The sequence below is a fragment of the Penicillium coprophilum genome, assembly GCF_028826855.1.
Source record: "Penicillium coprophilum strain IBT 35676 chromosome Unknown utg000005l_segment0_segment0, whole genome shotgun sequence".
NCBI classification, from domain to species: domain Eukaryota; kingdom Fungi; phylum Ascomycota; class Eurotiomycetes; order Eurotiales; family Aspergillaceae; genus Penicillium; species Penicillium coprophilum.
Window position 1 is genome coordinate 3,429,338 of NW_026622724.1, and position 18,663 is coordinate 3,448,000.

General features: G+C 50.1%; 5 protein-coding genes across 5 annotated transcripts; 3 read left to right on the top strand and 2 right to left on the bottom strand.

The window, feature by feature from the left end:
* Positions 1 to 399: 399 nt before the first annotated feature.
* Positions 400 to 3,161, bottom strand: N7500_008833 (alpha/beta fold hydrolase; the record flags this gene model as incomplete). The annotated part of the gene is made up of 3 exons (XM_056679977.1): positions 400 to 850; positions 904 to 1,327; positions 1,376 to 3,161. 3 exons carry the CDS (start codon positions 3,159 to 3,161, stop codon positions 400 to 402), a joined length of 2,661 nt encoding a protein of 886 aa, XP_056530349.1.
* A 1,094-nt stretch (positions 3,162 to 4,255) lies between these two features.
* N7500_008834 (uncharacterized protein) lies at positions 4,256 to 8,228 on the top strand (the record flags this gene model as incomplete). Its single annotated transcript, XM_056679978.1, has 4 exons — positions 4,256 to 4,549; positions 4,625 to 6,236; positions 6,297 to 6,410; positions 6,463 to 8,228. 4 exons carry the CDS (start codon positions 4,256 to 4,258, stop codon positions 8,226 to 8,228), a joined length of 3,786 nt encoding a protein of 1,261 aa, XP_056530350.1.
* Positions 8,229 to 8,282: 54 nt separating this feature from the next.
* On the top strand, positions 8,283 to 10,410 carry N7500_008835 (uncharacterized protein; the record flags this gene model as incomplete). Its single annotated transcript, XM_056679979.1, has 8 exons — positions 8,283 to 8,295; positions 8,351 to 8,457; positions 8,528 to 8,571; positions 8,640 to 8,734; positions 8,801 to 8,922; positions 9,012 to 9,165; positions 9,238 to 9,743; positions 9,790 to 10,410. The coding sequence occupies 8 exons, from the start codon at positions 8,283 to 8,285 to the stop codon at positions 10,408 to 10,410; spliced, it is 1,662 nt and encodes a 553-aa protein (XP_056530351.1).
* Positions 10,411 to 13,503: 3,093 nt separating this feature from the next.
* Positions 13,504 to 14,342, bottom strand: N7500_008836 (bifunctional phosphatidyl-N-methylethanolamine N-methyltransferase/phosphatidyl-N-dimethylethanolamine N-methyltransferase; the record flags this gene model as incomplete). The annotated part of the gene is made up of 5 exons (XM_056679980.1): positions 13,504 to 13,576; positions 13,626 to 14,052; positions 14,107 to 14,123; positions 14,201 to 14,240; positions 14,294 to 14,342. The coding sequence occupies 5 exons, from the start codon at positions 14,340 to 14,342 to the stop codon at positions 13,504 to 13,506; spliced, it is 606 nt and encodes a 201-aa protein (XP_056530352.1).
* A 401-nt stretch (positions 14,343 to 14,743) lies between these two features.
* On the top strand, positions 14,744 to 18,461 carry rgsC (putative intermediate filament protein (Mdm1); the record flags this gene model as incomplete). The annotated part of the gene is made up of 2 exons (XM_056679981.1): positions 14,744 to 17,390; positions 17,443 to 18,461. 2 exons carry the CDS (start codon positions 14,744 to 14,746, stop codon positions 18,459 to 18,461), a joined length of 3,666 nt encoding a protein of 1,221 aa, XP_056530353.1.
* Positions 18,462 to 18,663: the final 202 nt, after the last annotated feature.

Below are 18,663 nucleotides of genomic sequence, written 5' to 3' on the forward strand. Positions count from 1 at the left end.
CCCCGTCTGAGCGATGCTTGGCGGAAACTATATGATGTGCCATATGCTTGATTGGTATAGTTACTTTTTTCTTTTAATAGTCAAACATGAATTATCAATATTGATTAGAGTATGGAATGACTGGGTATTATGCTAAATCAGACGGATTCCTTCAAACGCAAAAACCCACGTCAACGGTAAATCATATAGAGGGCATGAACCTCGCACCAGGTGTAGATGGGTAAGAAAAGGGTAAGATGAAACGATAGGATATAGAAGTTCAAGGTGTGGATCAGGACAGTGGCAGACCAGCTGTGACCTGTCAAAACGAGAGCGTTGGTAATTAGGCGAATATCAGCCACCAGGGCTGAAAAGGTGGTGTTACGTCAAAGACATCGGAAAGATGGCAGACCGAGGAAATCAAGTATGAATCGAGAGTCCAGGCCGTGCAGCATGACTGGCAGTGGCTCGGCGTTTGCCTTGGACAAGGATTGTCCAGTCCTCCCACTCCTTGGCAATCTCGGTCAAGACACTGCCCATGACACCAGCAGATGCCATCAGGCCGTGGCCTTCACCTTCGAGGATCCGGACCTCACAGCGGCGCATCGTCTTGCCAAGCCATTGGACATTCTCTACGGGAACGCGGGGATCTTTGCTACCATGGTGCATCACCACGGATCGCGTGATGTCCACGTAGCGGAATCCGATTGTTTGGCGACGCTCAAGGCAAACCAGCAAGTCAACCGCCGGATTAGCATTGGTGGTGGCCAGCTCCCAGATCTTGTAGGTGAGACGGGTATCATAGTCACGCTGCCGTTCAACCTCGTCTTCTGGAGGCTTTGTGACAGACCCGAGAGTCGTGTCACTCTTTCTATGCGAAGTGGTGGTAGGGGCCGACGGTTTGATATTCGTTACAATATCCACTCGCTGGGTTTGCGGATTGTTTTGAACGGCAGGTATAAGTGGTACAGGGGGTCGGTATTCGCATTGGAGGCATCCTTGGCAGCGGCCTTGCGCTTGGTACGTCGCGGGGACTTGGGTAGACTAGTGGTGATGCTGGCACTAGTGGCACTCATAAAGCTTGAATTGGCCACTTTGAGAAGGGATGTGGGAAGAGCACGAAGGATCTTTTGAGAGTAGGGGACCGCGTTGGTGGGCGCGGGATCCTTCTGAGAGCCGATGGTAGATAACTGAGATGGAGGAATCCATGGGGCTAAGAGATGAATGCGGCCACGAATATGCTGCGGAATTCGGAGAGCCGTTGCAAGAGCGTAAATTGCGCCAGCAGAATGGGCAAGGATCGAAAATTTAGTCACTCGGAGGTGGTTGCACACAATTGCAACATCATCTATTGCTGATTAGCGCAATATTGGGATATCTCGGCGGTCTTACTTACCGGGCCAGCTGAGAGGGGTGCTTGGCTCATCCCCCTGGTGTGGACCGCTCTCACCAACGCCAGGACGATCCAATGTGACCAGTCGCAGATTGAGCGTCCGAGCCAACTCATCATAAAATGCCATCAGATACCGAGTAAGACCCATGCCGACACAGCATAGCACGACATGGCCCTTTGGATCACCAACTTCAGAGAAGGCGATGGAGCGGCCGGTGGTTGGGTGAATTACTCTTTGGGTCAGCTTTGGCGAAAAGATGTAGTCGTCAACAGCAAGATCGATTGAATCCGCACTGGATGGCCGTTCGGTGCTGTACGAGGGACGCCCATTTGACAGATGGGATAGATGACCGGATGGAGTCCGGCGATGGGCGGTGGGTGCAATTGGCTCGAGCGACTGTTTGTATCTAGCTCTCTCGGTATCCGAGTATTCTACAGATGACTTGGGCAACTGCGGTGGAAGATGGGTAGATTTCGATGCGAGTGGTGCTCCTGGTCGGCTCCCAGTGCGATTTTTCCCTGTCATCACGTTTGGCGAAGGAGCACTGTCGTTGAAAGATGGCTGATTGCGGCCTGGTCCATTCTGCATGGTGGCCTCGTCAACATCATATCCTAGGACGCGGGACGCCTTTGAAGCCCTTGACTGCTTCGCGGGGCTCGTCTTTGTCGAGTGTTCGGGGCTCTTTTCCGCTTCTAACTCGCTCTTGATCTTCTGTTGCTGGTCTTTCAACTCTTGGATCCGGCGGGTCACCTGTTCTGCGTCATTGCTCGTTCCCGGTGTACCATTGTCTGTGTTGAATTCTTTGCTGGCTGTGGAAGAGTATCGACTATGGCGAGCAGACCGGGGCTTTTTCGAGCCTGATGACTGGCTATGCCGATGTCGCAGAGATGAGTCGCGGGTTGGAATGATCCTACCGCTTCCAATTCCGCCGGGATTGCTAGCATCCGGAGTACCGTAAAACGATTGGTTATCTTGGATTGGTGGAGTGCAGGCAACTTTCTCTTCGTAGGGCTCTTCCTTGACGTCCGCAGGACGAGCATCCTCTGTAACTTCAGCCATTGACTGTAAGGAGCGCAAACTTGTTCGGTTGCGCGGGGTGTTGTGTCGAAGGCTGTCATTGTAGCTGGTAGTCTTTCGCAGACGCTCAACTTGTGTATCCTTTTCGCCCAAGAATTCTCGTGATGACTTCTTCAATAGACTAAATGGACCCTTTAGGCTTCTTGTCCGCCCTGCGGAACTATTCGAAGCAATGCTCGGGGTTGACTGACGGGGGCCAGGTTCCGTGCTGATCGTTCCGATCGAGAAGGGTTCCGGGGCAGCTATCACGGATGTATAAGATTCCCTCGAGGCCGGGCGAGTGGACGAGTCGGTTGTTTTGAAGGGCTTGTATCTCGGCGATCGGGGCGACTTTGGTGACGGGGTCGCCCTGGCCATGCGAATCACAGGTGACGAGGCCGCATCGTCCGGGTGTAGAAATGGGTTTTCCTGTGCCGCGGATGGCTCCGCTGGCTTGTAGGCGCCGTAGCTCATTCCAAACCCATGCTCGGACGGAGGAAGAGAGTAGACTGGTGCTGTGCGCGGAACTTCTGGCAATGGATCTTCGTTGTCTATCTTCGGGACAGTGTCAAAGTGGGAATTTAGGGGCACTGAGATGGTGGAAAGGGAGGAAATGAGGGAGGAAATGACTTCAGGCGAGGTTGGATCTGTTCCATTGCGCGAAGGCAGCGATTTACGACGGCGACGGCGATTTAGCAGAGCCGACTCTGCCACGGGGGCTTCGTTTGACATGATTCAGTAGTCTAAAGGTGTAAACCCCTAAGCTTCAAGGATCGGATGCAGGGTAAATGGGTACACGCATGATCTACTGCATGCGAAAGATGTTTGATAAGGGTTTCTGGCTTGCCCCTTACTGAGATATTGAGATAAAAGAAATTGGGAGTGAACGTAAGAAGATCTAAAAGAAGGAATTCCGGATATACCGATAAAAAAGAGAGAAAGGAAATATCAAGGCGCATGAGTCCAGAAAGAAAAGGGAGTTTCTCTTAATATTTTTTTTTTGAGATCTCTTAGCGTTGACGCCTTTGCTCCACTGGGATGTTAATTTGCCGATATATAGAAGTAGGTGTGCATATTTATATACCTATATATATGTATATATTTTAATCACTACTCCATATGTACTCCGTATGTTATACGAGATTCCTTGTTTTGTCCCGCTATCAAAAAGTATTTGGCATTCATTCCACGTGGATTTTTCTCTTGACCCCCTTAATGGGCTTAACAGGCGATACGAGGATGCTGATCAACTCATATTAATAGTGGACTACTGCGTAAATAACATCAGCTCGCATCGGATGGCTATATATTCTACGCTCCATGAAATGAACTAGGGTGGAATGAAATAATAATCAACGGTAAGTAGACATAGTAAATAATCACTCGTTAACACTACACGATCAACAAATATATATACGGAGTACTCCGTAGCAGATCTATATACGGAAGTATTTGGACATGTAATATCTCATAATGATGGTCAATTAAGTGTCCTATATGACTCCATATAAGCTTAGCTACATGTGAAGCCTCTATATTGTCTACTTCAATTTATCGATCTACATGTACTTCCCAAAATAAAAAAGGTCGACCCATGTGCATCTCCCCCAGAGTAAACATAGCTGACCGCCCAACATGGCAACATGGCAATATCCCCAGCCCTTGAGTTATCTTACCCAAAACATCATTGAAACATTTAAAACCCCGAAGAACCTTTGGGCCTTCCTCTCGCTAACGGGGACTTGAATAACTGGCGCTCTAATCCTCAGGTCTTCTTCATCCCCTAGACATGTGGTGACCGTACTGCGAAACAGCCATTGCCCGCAATGGACGCCTACCCCGAAGACTACGTCAATCACAATCTGCCTTTAGTCCTGCTCGCAGGACTCGAGGCAGATCCCGAAATTGACCCTGCAACATTATCGAGCTATCCTCTACTATTAGAGAAGGGGACCCATATCTTCTCGGATTTCCCACCTCTAGGCGGGGCTGTTGCGGAGGAGCTCCGGAGCCTGCTTCTAAAAGAAGATAGCTCTCAAATGCCATGGAAGTCTAGAGTTACTGTGACTGGGAATACTACGACAGCAAATATTGGTTACCGCATCAAAAGTTCTGGCCGCGTACGTCGATACTCTATGATTCCAATGTTGGTTTCACAACATCATACTGCGGACTACTTGCTAACACCAGCACAGTCATGCAGACTCCCCCCACGAAAAGCCGACCCCCCTATCCCCTCATCACCAACTACCCCCGGCGACGATCAGGATAATGATCACTCGGAACCTAGTACACACTTTGTCCTGCACTCGCCACTATCGCCTTTGTCACCGGGCTCTCCAACTTTCCCAGATGGCTTGCTCACACCTTTATGGGTAACTAAACACCAGAACATGGTTCCAGCAGCCGTGATCAATTTCTTCCCATTCTCGTTGGACCCGAATATGAACTCGCTACGAGACAATCAACTAAAAATCGAGATCAATAGCCTGAAAAAAGAATGGCAATCCTCCGGGTATAAAACACGATTTGTGGTTGTTCTGATATCGGAAGACGGAGAAGAGGGCGGCTATGAGGGCGAGATTGATGACCGTATTGCGGGAATTCGACGGGCAACAAATCTCGACCACAGGTCGGTATTCGTGATCCCACCAGACGCAACTTCGTCGGAATTACAAGACTTCGTGAAATCACTTTTCTCACTACTTCAACCGTCGGTTGTTGAATACTATCGAGATCTGTCCAAGCATGCCAGGCGCAAACGAAACAGGGGCAGTATCCCTCCTCCGACTGCACCTCCAACAACAGGGACTTCTCAGACTCTATCATCCCAAGGCTGGAACGTACGGTATGAATTCAAGCTCGGAATATTTGCCGAGTTTCGGCAAGAAATGGATGCAGCCTGTCGGAACTATGAGAGTGCGTACGACACTTTATTTGGCCATGAAGTGTTCGAAAATATTGCGGGCTGGAATCCTCGATTTAATGATGCGCGCCTCTTGGCCGACGCTCTTGCCATTCGGATTATACGCTGCCTGTTATGGACGGGCCAGACGACCGCCGCAGCTCGGCTGTGGGCTGACCACAGAATTCGTGTAAAGGATATTGTGAATCGCAGAGGAAAGGGAAGTAAACACTACGGATGGGAGGCCTGGGAGGCGCGTTGGTCGATGGTGATGGCACAGCTTATCCGTCGGGCGGAAATCCCATCTCTCTCCAGCAACATCTCCCCTGAAAACCCTGGAGAGATTTATATTTTACCCGAGAAATCGATTCCAACCGGAGAAAGAATCAGGCCCTGGGAGAATCTCCATCATGAGGGCTACTGGCTACACCGTTCAGCGAAGCATACAACGATCCGACGTGCGCTTGCCCAGGAAATTCCCATGGAAGATCGCATGCCTCCTGGGCAATCACCTGCTTCACAACTTGCAAACAAATCCTACTTGTACGACACATATCTTGTTCCTGACACCCATGCCGAAGCACCAAAAGAAGGACAAACTGGTTTTGACCATTCTGGCTTAATATTGAACACGCTGAAGGCTGCTATCGTGGAATTCGCAAAACGCCACCAAACAAGGAAAGTTGAGAGCCTGAGTCTTGAGGCGGCCGAGGAGTATATGCGCATTGGCTCATGGTCCGAAGCGCATAGTCTTCTTCAACCGCTGTGGTCTACTCTTAGCTGGCGCCGCTCAGGATGGTGGCATCTGATGGTCAATTTCGGATGGGCACTCAGAGAATGTGCTCTCAGGGTGCAAGACAGTGAGACAGTCCTACGTGTAGATTGGGAGCTACTGAACAAGAGTAAGTTGATTCCATTCATCTTGTGTGTATTCTCTTCAATGTTAATATCCATTCCGATAGATTTCAAACCAAGACCTGCGTGGCATTATGACATCCACAGGAGTCTTGAAAGCCTGCCTTCAGAAAAGCCCAAACCTTCCCTTATCCTTCGCGCAGAGGATGTCATAACGAGTCGTAAGTTGGCAAGCCCGAAATGCAAAGATTGCACTGACCTCTCTCTTCATAGTGACCGCGTCATTGGTGTTTGAGAAATCTGATGGCAACGTTGGGGAGCCTCTACAGGGGCAACTTGCCATCACATCCTGTGCCCATAAATCCTCGGCCCCTATCCGTCTTTCCGAGGTCAAACTGGTTTTCGAAGGATGCCTTCGCCCAGTAAAGCTTCAATCTGACCAGAATCAGGATGCTGACACCACAACCCCATGTTGCATCGCAACGCTTCCACTCCGCGAGCCGAGCAACCCTGATACCATGGTCCAATCCCCAGTCGGTGGACTAACCGCATTGGTCGGCATAGCAGACTTGACTCTCGGGCCCTCGCAGACCAAGATCTTTAACCTCACCTGTATTCCTCGCGAAGCCGGTGAAGCTAGGGTCGCTTCAATCACCATGTTGATCGAAGAAGAGCAATTCGACCTGGGTTATGCGATCACTGAGCCAAATCAGCGTGAATCGTTCTGGTGGCAGCAGACGCAAAAGGGCGTGAGCCGCAGAAGAGTGGGCAAGGATCGAGATACTGGCAGGTGCAAGGTTATGCCCAAGCCTCCCAAGATCCGCCTCACAACTCCCAACCTGAAGGAGACCTATTATACCAACGAACGGGTGATGCTTCAGATTGGCATACACAATGAAGAAGACGAAGCTGCCGATGTATCTGCTGAGATCAGACTCTTCGGCACCGAGCCCACAGCACAAATACAGTGGCTCGACGACGATAGCAACCCTGAGCCCCTCGAATCAGGCGCCAGCACCCCGATTGAGGGACTGTCACATCACTTGAAACGAGATGTGGGCGTTCTAGAGCGCTCTTCCAACAAAACCCTGACAATTGTGCTTGCCGATACCCAGGAGGCTACAAATTTCACGTTGGAAGTTTCGGCTGTATACCATTTGGTGTCTGATATTCAGACCCCGATTATGAAGAATATCACCGTGGATCTATCATTCATTCGGCCGTTTGAAGCAAACTACGAATTCTTGCCGGCAATTCACCCTCAACCATGGCCCAATTTCTTTGCAGTTAGTGATAACTTACTGGAGGATGGCTCTGCATCAACACCTGGAGGCCTGTTCCAGAAGTGGTGTCTCAATTCCAAGGTAGTTTCCTTTGCACTGGAGCCGCTGGTAATTGAGAAGATGTCTCTTATTCTTCTCGAAGCCAGCGGGGGAGCAATTTGCGAGGTTCGCTCGGAAGAGCTTCTCAGCCCAGAAACGCGCTATCTCGCACCAGAAGAACTGCGGGAATCCAACTTTGGCCTCGATGTTCAGAAACTCCTTCTCGGGGACCGTCGACCAACTGCGCTCACCTGCGCATTGGAGGTCAATTGGCGTCGGCATTCATCTGAATCTGTAGCTTCCCCCGACGCAGGGAACTCGGTCACAACTACCGTCCTCGATATCCCCCGATTTGTCATCCCAATGGGCGAGCCTCGAGTCCTTGCATCAGCTACCCCATCTAGGAATATGGCAGGGTTGATTCATATGAATTACGTACTCGAGAACCCCTCCACCCACTTCCTCACCTTCAACCTAGTCATGGAGGCCAGCGAGCACTTTGCCTTTAGTGGGCCGAAGACCACAGTTGTGCAGCTTGTGCCATTGAGTCGCCACACGGTGAACTTCAATCTGTTTGCGGCGAAGCGCGGCTTATGGATTCAGCCACAGCTGGTGGTGGTTGATACCTACTTCAACAAAACGCTCCGTGTCCTTCCAACAGGGGATATGAAGTCGGACAAGAAGGGGGTTCTTGTATGGGTTGATGCCGACGATTGAATGATATGATTATAATCTGAAATACATGCTGTAGATGAATTGGACCGTCTCATAATGAACAAATATTGTACAAAATAAACCTCCCCAACTCTGTACATAAGTTAAGAAGTTGTTTTGTATAGATGGTGATAAGTCACGTGCATTGCCCTTATCACATAACCCGAATTTCCTAATTCGGCTAGCGGAGATCGGTCTTCCGCATGTCTTGCCGTCAGAGAGCTTCATCACAGTCACCCAAAGACCTTACAGCTCACTTCCTTTGATGCTCGCAGTATTTACACATATAATTGAGACCCAAGCATCGAAATACCCGGCCTCTTACTTTTCCCCTCCTCGGGAACCCGTTTCCACGACTCCATTTGCCGGAGAAACTCCCCTCTAACGCGCGAACCGACGTGTTTAACCCGACAGTCTCGTTGTCGACACCGTAACTATGGCGGCGCAAGCGGCATTAATCGCCGATACCATTACCGGCATGAAGCGGGCCTTGCGCAGAGAGCGTGAAGGTGAGTGGCCAACCTAGCAGACTGCTTTTTCAAGCAGAATTAATTTCTGACGTTTTTTCTCACCAGAGAACGGTCCGGACGATCCGATCATGGCACCGACGAACCGAGGGAACAAAATGCATGCTAATGCTAAATATGTGAGCGAGGGTGCACTGGGCTACATCCACGCCGAGGATTACTACAAGCAGGTGCGTGGTTTGCCGATCTCGGACTTGAGCGCTGTGGCGATAAGATGGGACTGGAATTTCATGAAAACTGACTTTCGACTGTTGATTAGAGAGTTGAGCACGCTGGTTATACGCGCTACATTCTTCAGCCGAACCCGATTCGCTATGATTCAGAGGGAGACGAGCTTGATGAGGATGATGAGGATTCCGAGGCTGATGCTGCGGCTGCTGAAGAGAACCCGTTCTCTGGAATTGCGCTTGAGAGTAGGCTTTTCCCTTTACTCTTTTGAGAAATGCCTGTGGTGTCATGGCTGACCTGTTTCTTTTTTCTTCTAGCCCTTCTGTGTCCCCTGAAGCATCCTTCCGAACTCGCAACCCATCCTTCCATGTCCCAAGCATACACGTCGCAAGCGCTGGAGAACATGACAGCCGCAGTTGAGCATAAGCTTCGCCAGGAAAAGGCTTTGCTGTGGCGCGCCAGGAGCCTGCATAGACAATTCCTCGGTGATAGCAATTGGATGCCATGCGGTGCGCTCGAGACGCCTAATGACCACTTGATCTTCGACCCCAGGCTTGTCAGTAATGCCCCGAGCGTATATGCCGGCTCGCAGGTTGCAAGTGGGACTGGTACCCCTTCTACCACTAAGGATCTCAATGCCCCGCAAGACGCAGCTCAAAAGGTAGCTGCATCAACAGCCACACAGGACCCCCAGTCGGCACAGAACGGCACAAAAGCCCAGGCCAATTCAACGCCGAATGACGTGGAAATGGCCGATGTCCCAGCAGAGGGCGAAGCGACCAAGAACGGCTTGCAGCTCAAATCAGAAGAGACTGATGCCACCGTTAAAGACCTCCCACCTCACCCTAATACATCGACCCTCGCTCCAGAGAGCAACAACCACTCAGCCGGGGAGAGCGCAAACCCACCCCCCCAACGGGAAACAAGGCACGGACACAACGAAAAAGGCCGGTCCTGTCGACACAACTGAACTCAACGACGACACAGAACAAGACGCCGAAATGCACGACGGCTCACCCGAACCACCACGGCGAATGACAACGCGTGCGCAAGCCAATGCAGTCAATCCTGACAATGAAAACGGCTCCCCACTCTCTGACACAGCATTTCCACTCCCTACCCCCCACCCTCTTTTCCTCGTCCCGGACAACATCCGCCCCGACCCAAACTATGGCCTGCCTGCCTCCGAAGCCGAGGAAACCCGCCGTCTGCTCTGGTCGTATATTCAGAAGCAGGAAGAGACGGTGCGCGGGGTTGAGCACATGCTTCATTCGCTGAAAAGATCTTGCCGAATGAAAGCTGATGTTCTGGAGTGGTGTAAGGCCGAGGGACATGTTGGCGAGATGAGTGATGGAGAGGACTGGTATGATCGTGAGCAATGGGGGCTTGCTGAGGGCGAGGATTTGAAGAAGGGAACCGATGAAGATGAGGTTGAGACTGTTGATGAGAGTCGGACACAGGGGAAGAGGGGGAGAGGAAGACGACAGTGAGGAATAGGCTGTTGGCAGTGCTGTTCTTTGCTGTTCTTTGATCTTGGGCCCATTGGCATTGTCATGTCCTGGTCTCTTGTCTTGCTGATATGATCCCTACATATTCCCCTGTCTCTGTCTCTTTGGGCTCTTTGATTCATGTGGCGTCGGCATATACCCTCATTTCTATAATAAACATGATTTTTGGATACAATTTCTGCGTTTAACAAAAAGACTCTCATTCATTCGTAAAAAAAAAAAAATGACAACTGGGATGTTTATGACCATCCCAGTAGGGCACGCAAGTCCACTTGGAGAGGGACAATACGCGCATGGCGAGACTGTCCAGTCGCTACTATCTTGCTTTCGTATTCCATCCTGTCGATGTCTATAGCTGCAGACATGTTTGTCTTTGAGCAAAGGGGATTGATGGTCACTGCCACAACTGGATATCTGTACTTCTTCCTCTGGCATAGTCGAGCAATGACCTAGGAGGGCGGATGGGTTCGATCCAGGCTATTAGCTTGACGGCCAAAACAACATTCAAGTGCTGAAACTGTCTTTCGATTCTGTTTCTCATCTTCCAGGACCTCCATATAGTCGGTGCGCAAGGAGTCAATGTCAATTTGGGCATGGCAGGCCATGTTTACCACCGCCTCATTCGAGTCCATTTGTTCCAAGTCTTCGGCTTCGATCTGCGCCTTTCACAGTCAGGTGGCTTACTGCTTCTTGAGGATGTCGATGCGGTCTTTATTCATGTTCATCAACGATGGTCGAGTGTGCTCGGCATATACTGTGACGCCATGGGTAAATACCCTCACATTCGAATTGCTTTGGATTCATCTACCAGGAGTAGATGTTGAAGTTAAATGGTCTGTATTCGAGTATTGAATGCACTTCTGCTGTAGAAATATTCATCCCAGTCGCAAATTCCCTTGGGACTTTTCTGTTTCAAATGGGTTTCATCTCTTTTCTTTTTCTCCTCCCATCGTCCTGCGTCCTCAATCTTCCCTCTCTTTTCTTCTCCCCAGAGCACAGCAACACGGAGTATTCCCGCGCCTTTGAGTGATTGCTTAACCTTTTCATTTTCTCGAGGTATAGCAATACTACCTATCCCAACCAGTCAATGGCTCCGATGAAAATGACCGGAGGGTAGCCGGGAGAAGCAATTGACTGACCCGTTGATGTGCGAGTTCGCCGAGCCCTATCAAGGCAATGGTGTATCTCTAAGGGTGGTTGGTTCCCATATACACTCGAGTATTCGGATGCGTTTAGCAGATTCTGTCTCATAGTACTTGTTAAGTGATGAGAGAAGCTCAATCGAGAAATCGTTGGAAACGGTGATGTATTTGTGAGTGCTATTTCTGCATATGCATGTCTTTCAAAGATCACCTTGAACCCCGGAAGTGATTTCTCAATGTTCCCTAATTGCGTGTCTCCACCATTCTCATTTTCATTCTAGGCTGGGTCATCCTAGTCAATGTCCATATTATCTGGCAATGACCGAGCTAGACACTGGTGGTCATCCTGGCTCGTTTAATAGCAGGTCAAGTCATCATCGCCGACCTCGCTTTGAGGTCTTCACAGACGGGTTCACAGCGAGGGGCAAGCCCATCTAACATGATTATCGCCGTGAAGCTTTTTCCTCACACCTTTGAGAATAGGAAAAGGTGTGAGAAGTCCCAACGGGAAAACCTTTGGAGTCTTTTCGGTTGAACCAGGTCCATGGGTGGAGTTGTAGTCGACGTCGTCTTGGAAATATCATAGGTGAATCCGAAGCGCGCAAACCACCCAGCATGGCCCTCGCCATGAAGATATTACCCTCATTTCAGAGCTGGGTGGTAGAAGAGAAGAGTATCGGTAGTCCTTGAGAATTCTATCACTCGGGTATGTTTCATAGGGCGAAGCTACTTTAGTTCGCCCCAATGGATCGAAGACCATGCCCAGCGCGGTTGACTCGTTAGAAGTTGCTTTCACTTCAATAGCTACTTGATTGCCTTGTTCACTCAAGTCTAAGGTTCCCAGTCTCCCAGTTGCCACTCGGATAATCTGCAATTGGAGACTGTAGTCATGGTTTGCTTCGTCACAGTTGACTGGGTTCTGCTGGGAGTTCATGCCTTATATAGCTCTTATTCTCATAATCTGTATACATTAGATTAGGTTCTGGACGAGACCTCGCTGTGAGCTTTCATTTTTAACTCGTCACTTGTGTAAGCATATGTAGGTAGAAAGTTGAGCTGACCACGCTTCATCTTATCAGTGATTCCAGCTGCCGAAATTGGCGAAAGGCTGACAATTTGCACTCTGGATTTTGCCTGGTTATGTTAGAACTCGATGAAGAAAGAACTCTCGAATAGTTCTGTCACATTGAGGAATTCCGATCTAAATGTGACTCGGGTGAACATACTGTGGTGTATAACACCCCAACGACTGAGCTCACCAGGTCTTCTCACCAGGGGCATATATTCTGCTGCTGGACTGAACAGTGACAAGCTCAGTCTTTTGGTCTAATAGATGGTCTTCAGGATCATACAGTATCTATATCCTTTTAAGATTGGCGAACCGATCATATACAATTCTCGATGGTAGAAGTGTGTGGGAAATACTAGGTCAGAGAAAAGGGTAAAGGTAATAACATGTTAAAGATACTGAGCCTTTTGGTTTGATTTTCTGGAGCGTTCTTTTGCGAAATATCTCTCGCTTTGCCTTCAAACAGGCGTACCCTTCTATGGCTCCTTGTACATCCTCGTCACAAGTGAGCCGAAAAGGTCTACTGATTCACAGTTGTACTGCAGTTTTGGCGCGATGGGTTGATTGGATTATATCTTTTGTAGTCGCGTAAGGGAAATCACAGGGGGACCTTGTCCTGTTCTACTCATCCCCAGTATCAAGGACAAGGCCAAAGGTCTATCGTCTACAGGTCCAGCATCGTTGAAGATTCGGATGCGTCCGTGTGCTGGAAACTTGTCGTGGGCAACCCCAGACTTTTGGGTGCCTAGTTGTTTGAGCAATCTGGCCTCTCTCTCTCTCTCTCTCTTTCTCTAGGCCTCTCTTTTCGTGTGCGGATTGTGGGTGTTGAATGTCCGGGTCAATCCTGGTGTGCATATAGAGCGCTTATTGCTTCTTGCCGCCCTGCTTCTTGGCACGCTCACGCTCACGCTTGGCATAAATCTCAGCAGTGAAAGGGCTAGAGACAGTCAGTTTAGCTTTGGGAATGCTTCGGAATAGATACTTACTCTTCCCAGCCAAGAGCGAACCAGTACAGGACAAAGACCTGGGCGGTCAAAAGGATACCAGCAACCTTGCCGTGGTACAGAGCGACACCGAGGAAATTCAAGGTGCTACCCCAGTACATCGGCGAGCCGGTCACGTTGAAAGGGAACCCGGTGACGGGGGCATCCATGAGAATACCGAAGTAGTCACCAAGGTAGGTACCAGTCACACCAAGAGCCCACATGCTGGAGAGAACCAGAACCGAACCGATAGCAAACAAGACACCTCCAATGATCGGTTGGTGGACCGGAGCGTAGAAGGGCTGGTCAGCTAGAGCGAGTTGGTAGACATGATCACGGAGAATTCCGAGCGAGAAGATAGTGACTGCAAGAACGTAACAGCCATTGTACGCGCCTCCGAAGATGTGAGTCAAAAAGTGGTTGCGGTACTCTGTTTACCAGTTAGCCAAGGTCGAACGCAACAGTTCTCGGGTGGAGTCGGCACCTGCGCGGGCAACAATGCTAGAAAGTTCAGGTTAGCTATTGCTCATGAGAAAAACCATTGCCATTATAAAAAAAAAAATTTAGTGGGCACTCACTTCCAGAAAATTGGGTTAAAAGCAATAGTCGCAGCAGACCCTGTTGGGGTCAATCACATGCAAAATGTTGAGATCCTGTAGAGATCAACTCACATAGTAAAGGCTTAGAAGAAAAATCGACAAAATCCGTAAGAGAGGCCATAGCGAAACCGATGTATCAGCGAAGAGAAGAGAATAGGAAGAGAATAGGAAGAGAATAGGAAGAGAATCGGAAGAGAAGAAGAGGGGAAAGATGGGAGCTCGACGGTTGGGCGGCCCCGGACATTGACAGCTTAAGTAAACAAAAAATGACGTTCCTCCCCGGTCACGGGATGTCCTTTTATCTCTTTGGCTTTTTTTGATGCTCTTACTGAGATTCTCCAGTATCTCTTCTGATTTCGAGGATAACTGTACCATATCTTGACTTCATCCCAGGAAGTGTGATACAAAAACTTCTTTGCAAATCAGGCCTTGACTGTGACCGTACGATGCCGAGCTGTTCGCTCCCAAGTTCGCGGGAGTGATCGTTATGAGCCGTGGAGATCTGACAAGAGTGTGGGGAGAATGGCCCTTAGTCGACGCGACCTAGTTCTGGCGGGTGTCGGAGTATTCATCGCCTGGGGTCTTGTGGTTCGTTGGCTGCCAATCCTCCGGTATCTAGGTTATGCCGTGACACTGGGTGCTGTCCTATCTTCGGTGGGTCTCCTAGGACTTGTTACATTGACAATCCGACACCAGAATGACAAATTCAACACCAAGAACGTCTCAGTGGCTTTCATAAAACCCAACCATTGGCGAAAGGAAGTGCTGAATGTCCGCCGGAGCACGCGATACCGTCCCCGGCCGCTCTATCCTCAGTCCTTTGTCGTATCGGAAGGGCTCGACGAACTCCTGTCTTTCATTACCCGAGACTTTGTTTCCTCGTGGTACCACAGTATCAGCCCGAACCCCATATTTGCTAATGAGGTTGATCGAACGATTCGTGTTGCCCTTGAAAACCTCCGTGACAGGTTGCTCGCGGAGGACATGGTCTCGCTGATCGTCTCGCGTATTTTCCCTATCGTGACATCGCACCTCAAAGAGTTTGACATTGCCGAGCGTTCTGTACGGGGGCGCAATCTCAGTCGAAATGTGACCGAGTCTGGAGAGCTTGATCTGGCCATTGCAAGCAAATACCGTGAAGGTCGCTTACACCCTGCTGTTGCAATCACTGCATCCGATCAAAAGACTATCCAACAGGACTACCTGCGCAAGCTAGCCGTTAGCCTTTTACCCCAGCTGTTCCCAGAAAGCGTGCTGAACAGTCGAATTGTGACTGTTCTGATTCGCGAAATTATCTCATGCGCTGTGCTTATTCCGATAGTCACTTCATTGTCGGACCCAGACACATGGAACCAATTGATGGAAGCATATGGCCGTACAGCTTTGCATGATCGGAAGACTGTGCGCAAACTACGCGCCGCTTTGGACCAGCATGCGTCACCCGCACCCAAGTCCAAGCGTGGGCAACCATTCCCACGACTATCAGCAAACGATTCAGAGCGAGCCTTTGAGCGCTTCGTGAGGGCAATTAGGAAATGTAATAACCTCTCTGATGCCCGTCGGTTCCGTGCCCTCGTTTCCAGTCAATTGAAGCAAGAGAGTGTTGTCGAGGGCCAGGATCCAGTTTATCTGAAGCGTCTAGAAACAGGTAAACGTGTTCTTGATCAGAAAGTGGCGAAACTTGCGAAACCCGGCGAGGGCTCCCATGTGCCTTCAGCACTAGACCTTCGACCTGAAATCCCACCTAGAAAGCATGAATCGTCATTGGTTGACGTGATGCACAGCGCCTCTGGGCTTTCTTATTTTATGGAGTTTATGGACCGCCAGAAACTGATGTCCCTTGTCCAATTCTGGATTGTTGTAGATGGACTCCGCAACCCACTCGAAGATGACTTTGGAGATGAGGTAGTGCCCACTTCATTAGCATGGAAACCAGCAGACAGAAACGACCTAGCTCTCATCAGTGAATCCTATCTCTCAAAGCCAGAGCTTAATGTCTCTGAAGAGTCTCGCCGAGCAGTTAAGACATTCTTGAGTGCAGGAAAACGTGCCACCCCAGAACAATACCGAAATGCGCGAATGGTGGTTTTGACAACCCAGTCTGCTATTCTAGAACATCTCCAGAATACTTATTATCCGAAATTCAAGGAGTCTGATCTATATTGGAAGTATCTTGCGTCCGATGAAGCATCTACTGCTCAGGCGCCAATTCGTCAATCCTCTCCCATATCTGTCACTTTTGAGACTCCCGAGAGACGACCTCTCCCCCCTTTGTTGTCACGAACCACCTCCCAGCCCGGATTGAGACCATCGAAAGACCTTCGACGAGCCGCTGTCTCGTCTAGTGATGTGCGCGGCATGGGGAAATTGTTTGATGACGATGATTCACCACGACGATCAATAGACTCAGAGCGGTCTGCTCATCTTTTTGATGACGACTATGACACGGATCATCTTGCCACATCCACCCACAGTTTGGGCAAGGATTCTCAGAATGGCGAGAATGACGCTGGCCAGAGCCAAAGCCAAGTCCTCGAGACGATGGAGGCAGCGCTTAATGATATCATTACCAATGAGCCGAAGAACGGAAGAATCGAAGATCTCAAAGGGGATGCTGGTGGTCTTTTCGGGCCGGAGTCTCCTGTGCTCTCGTCTCGCAACTCGTCCGAGATTCCCCAGTCTGAAAACCGGAATGAAAGAGCCAAGAAAAGCATCGCATCGCTTGGTCTGGTGGATCATGCATCGCGACTTGGTGTGTTTGACGACGACTTGTTTCCGGATCAACAGAAATTCATCGAAGATGAATACGAAGAACCAGAAGGCGGGGATGAAAAAGACCCAGCAGATGAAGTGCACGAAGCTGCACCGGGTGATTTGGGCCTAACGGAAGCGATTGAGGCGCTGTCGGTGGATATCGACAAGCTTGCAGCCCAGGACGCCGTGGTCCAAGCATTGACCCGCAAAGCCGAACTGACAAACAACACCGCGGAACTGAGAATCTTACGCAAGTCCAAGGCCAGCATCCAGCGCGAAATGCACCGCAAGGAAATGCAGCGGCAGCAATACATTCTTCAGGAAAGTGATAATAGCTTGTTTGGGCGATCGACCGTTAGCCTCAAGTCTACCGTCGTGGGCAAAGATGAGCACGATGGCCGCGAATTCGCAATGTGTAAGAGAACTTCATGCAATGTTGTTTGTCCCAGGCTAATCTTCCATCTCAGATGTCATAGAGGTTCGAAGAAATGCTGGCGAGCAAATGCCCGCTGCATCGTGGGTTATTGCACGGAGATACAGCGAGTTCCACGATTTGCATCAAAAACTACGCCAACGCTATCCCTCCGTCCGGCACTTAGAATTCCCTCGGCGACGCGTCGTTATGAAGCTACAGAAAGAGTTCCTTCACAAACGGCGACTCGCCCTTGAAGCCTACCTGCAGAAACTCCTCCTCCTGCCCGAGGTCTGCCGCAGCCGCGATCTGCGTGCATTCCTCTCCCAACGTGCTATCCTACCCCGTAAGGACAACGCCCGTGACAACGAAGTCGAAACCAAAGACCTTGTCACGCGCATTTACAACTCTGTCGCAGACGGTATGGATGACTTCCTCGGCAACTTTGGCGTATTGGACCAACTATCTACCGCAGGTCAGAACCTCATCTCAGCCGCCACCCAGCAAGCCAACAGCACGACAGTCCCAGACTCCAGCCTCGCAACGGAAGACGCCGTCACAGCCGCCGAAGCCGAAGCAGAACTAAATGCCTTCGATGACCGTGAGCTCGAGCCATTTATCAAACCCATCTGTGATCTCTTCCTCGAGGCTTTCGAGCTGAACCGTGGCAACAACTGGCTGCGCGGCCGTGCCGTCGTCGTCGTCTTACACCAGCTCCTCGGCGGAACAATAGAGCGCAAGGTCCGTGAGGGAGCGCGTGGCCTGGTACAGGATGACTCGCTTCTCAAGTATCTTTCTCTCGCTCGCGATACCCTCTGGCCCGGCGGTGTGCTCCGCAAGGCTCCTCCTCGGTCAGCTGCAGACCGTCTCAATAGTCGTGCCGAGGCTACTGTGGTCTTGGCTACCCTCATCCCGGATCTGGCGGGTAATGTCGTCGGTAGAGCTAATGCGCAAGCTGCTGCCCGTCGCATCTTTGCTACGCTCAATAATCAGCATCTTAATACCCATCTTGTTTTCACGATTCTTGATGAGATCGTCCTGGTTCTCTTTGGCAGTTTGAGTCGTTCTCGCTGAGAAGTGAATACCATGTCGTCACAGTGTACTCCTTACGACTGTATATACTTACGATGTCAACATAATTACCTTACCCCGTCCAAATGATCAAATCAATCCTGACCACGTAGATCCGCCAAGTAAATGACCTATCACGTGTGGTGAGGCTCGTTTGCTGGTAACAAAGCGCTGAAATTCAAACAGCTCAACTTCTCCCCCTGAA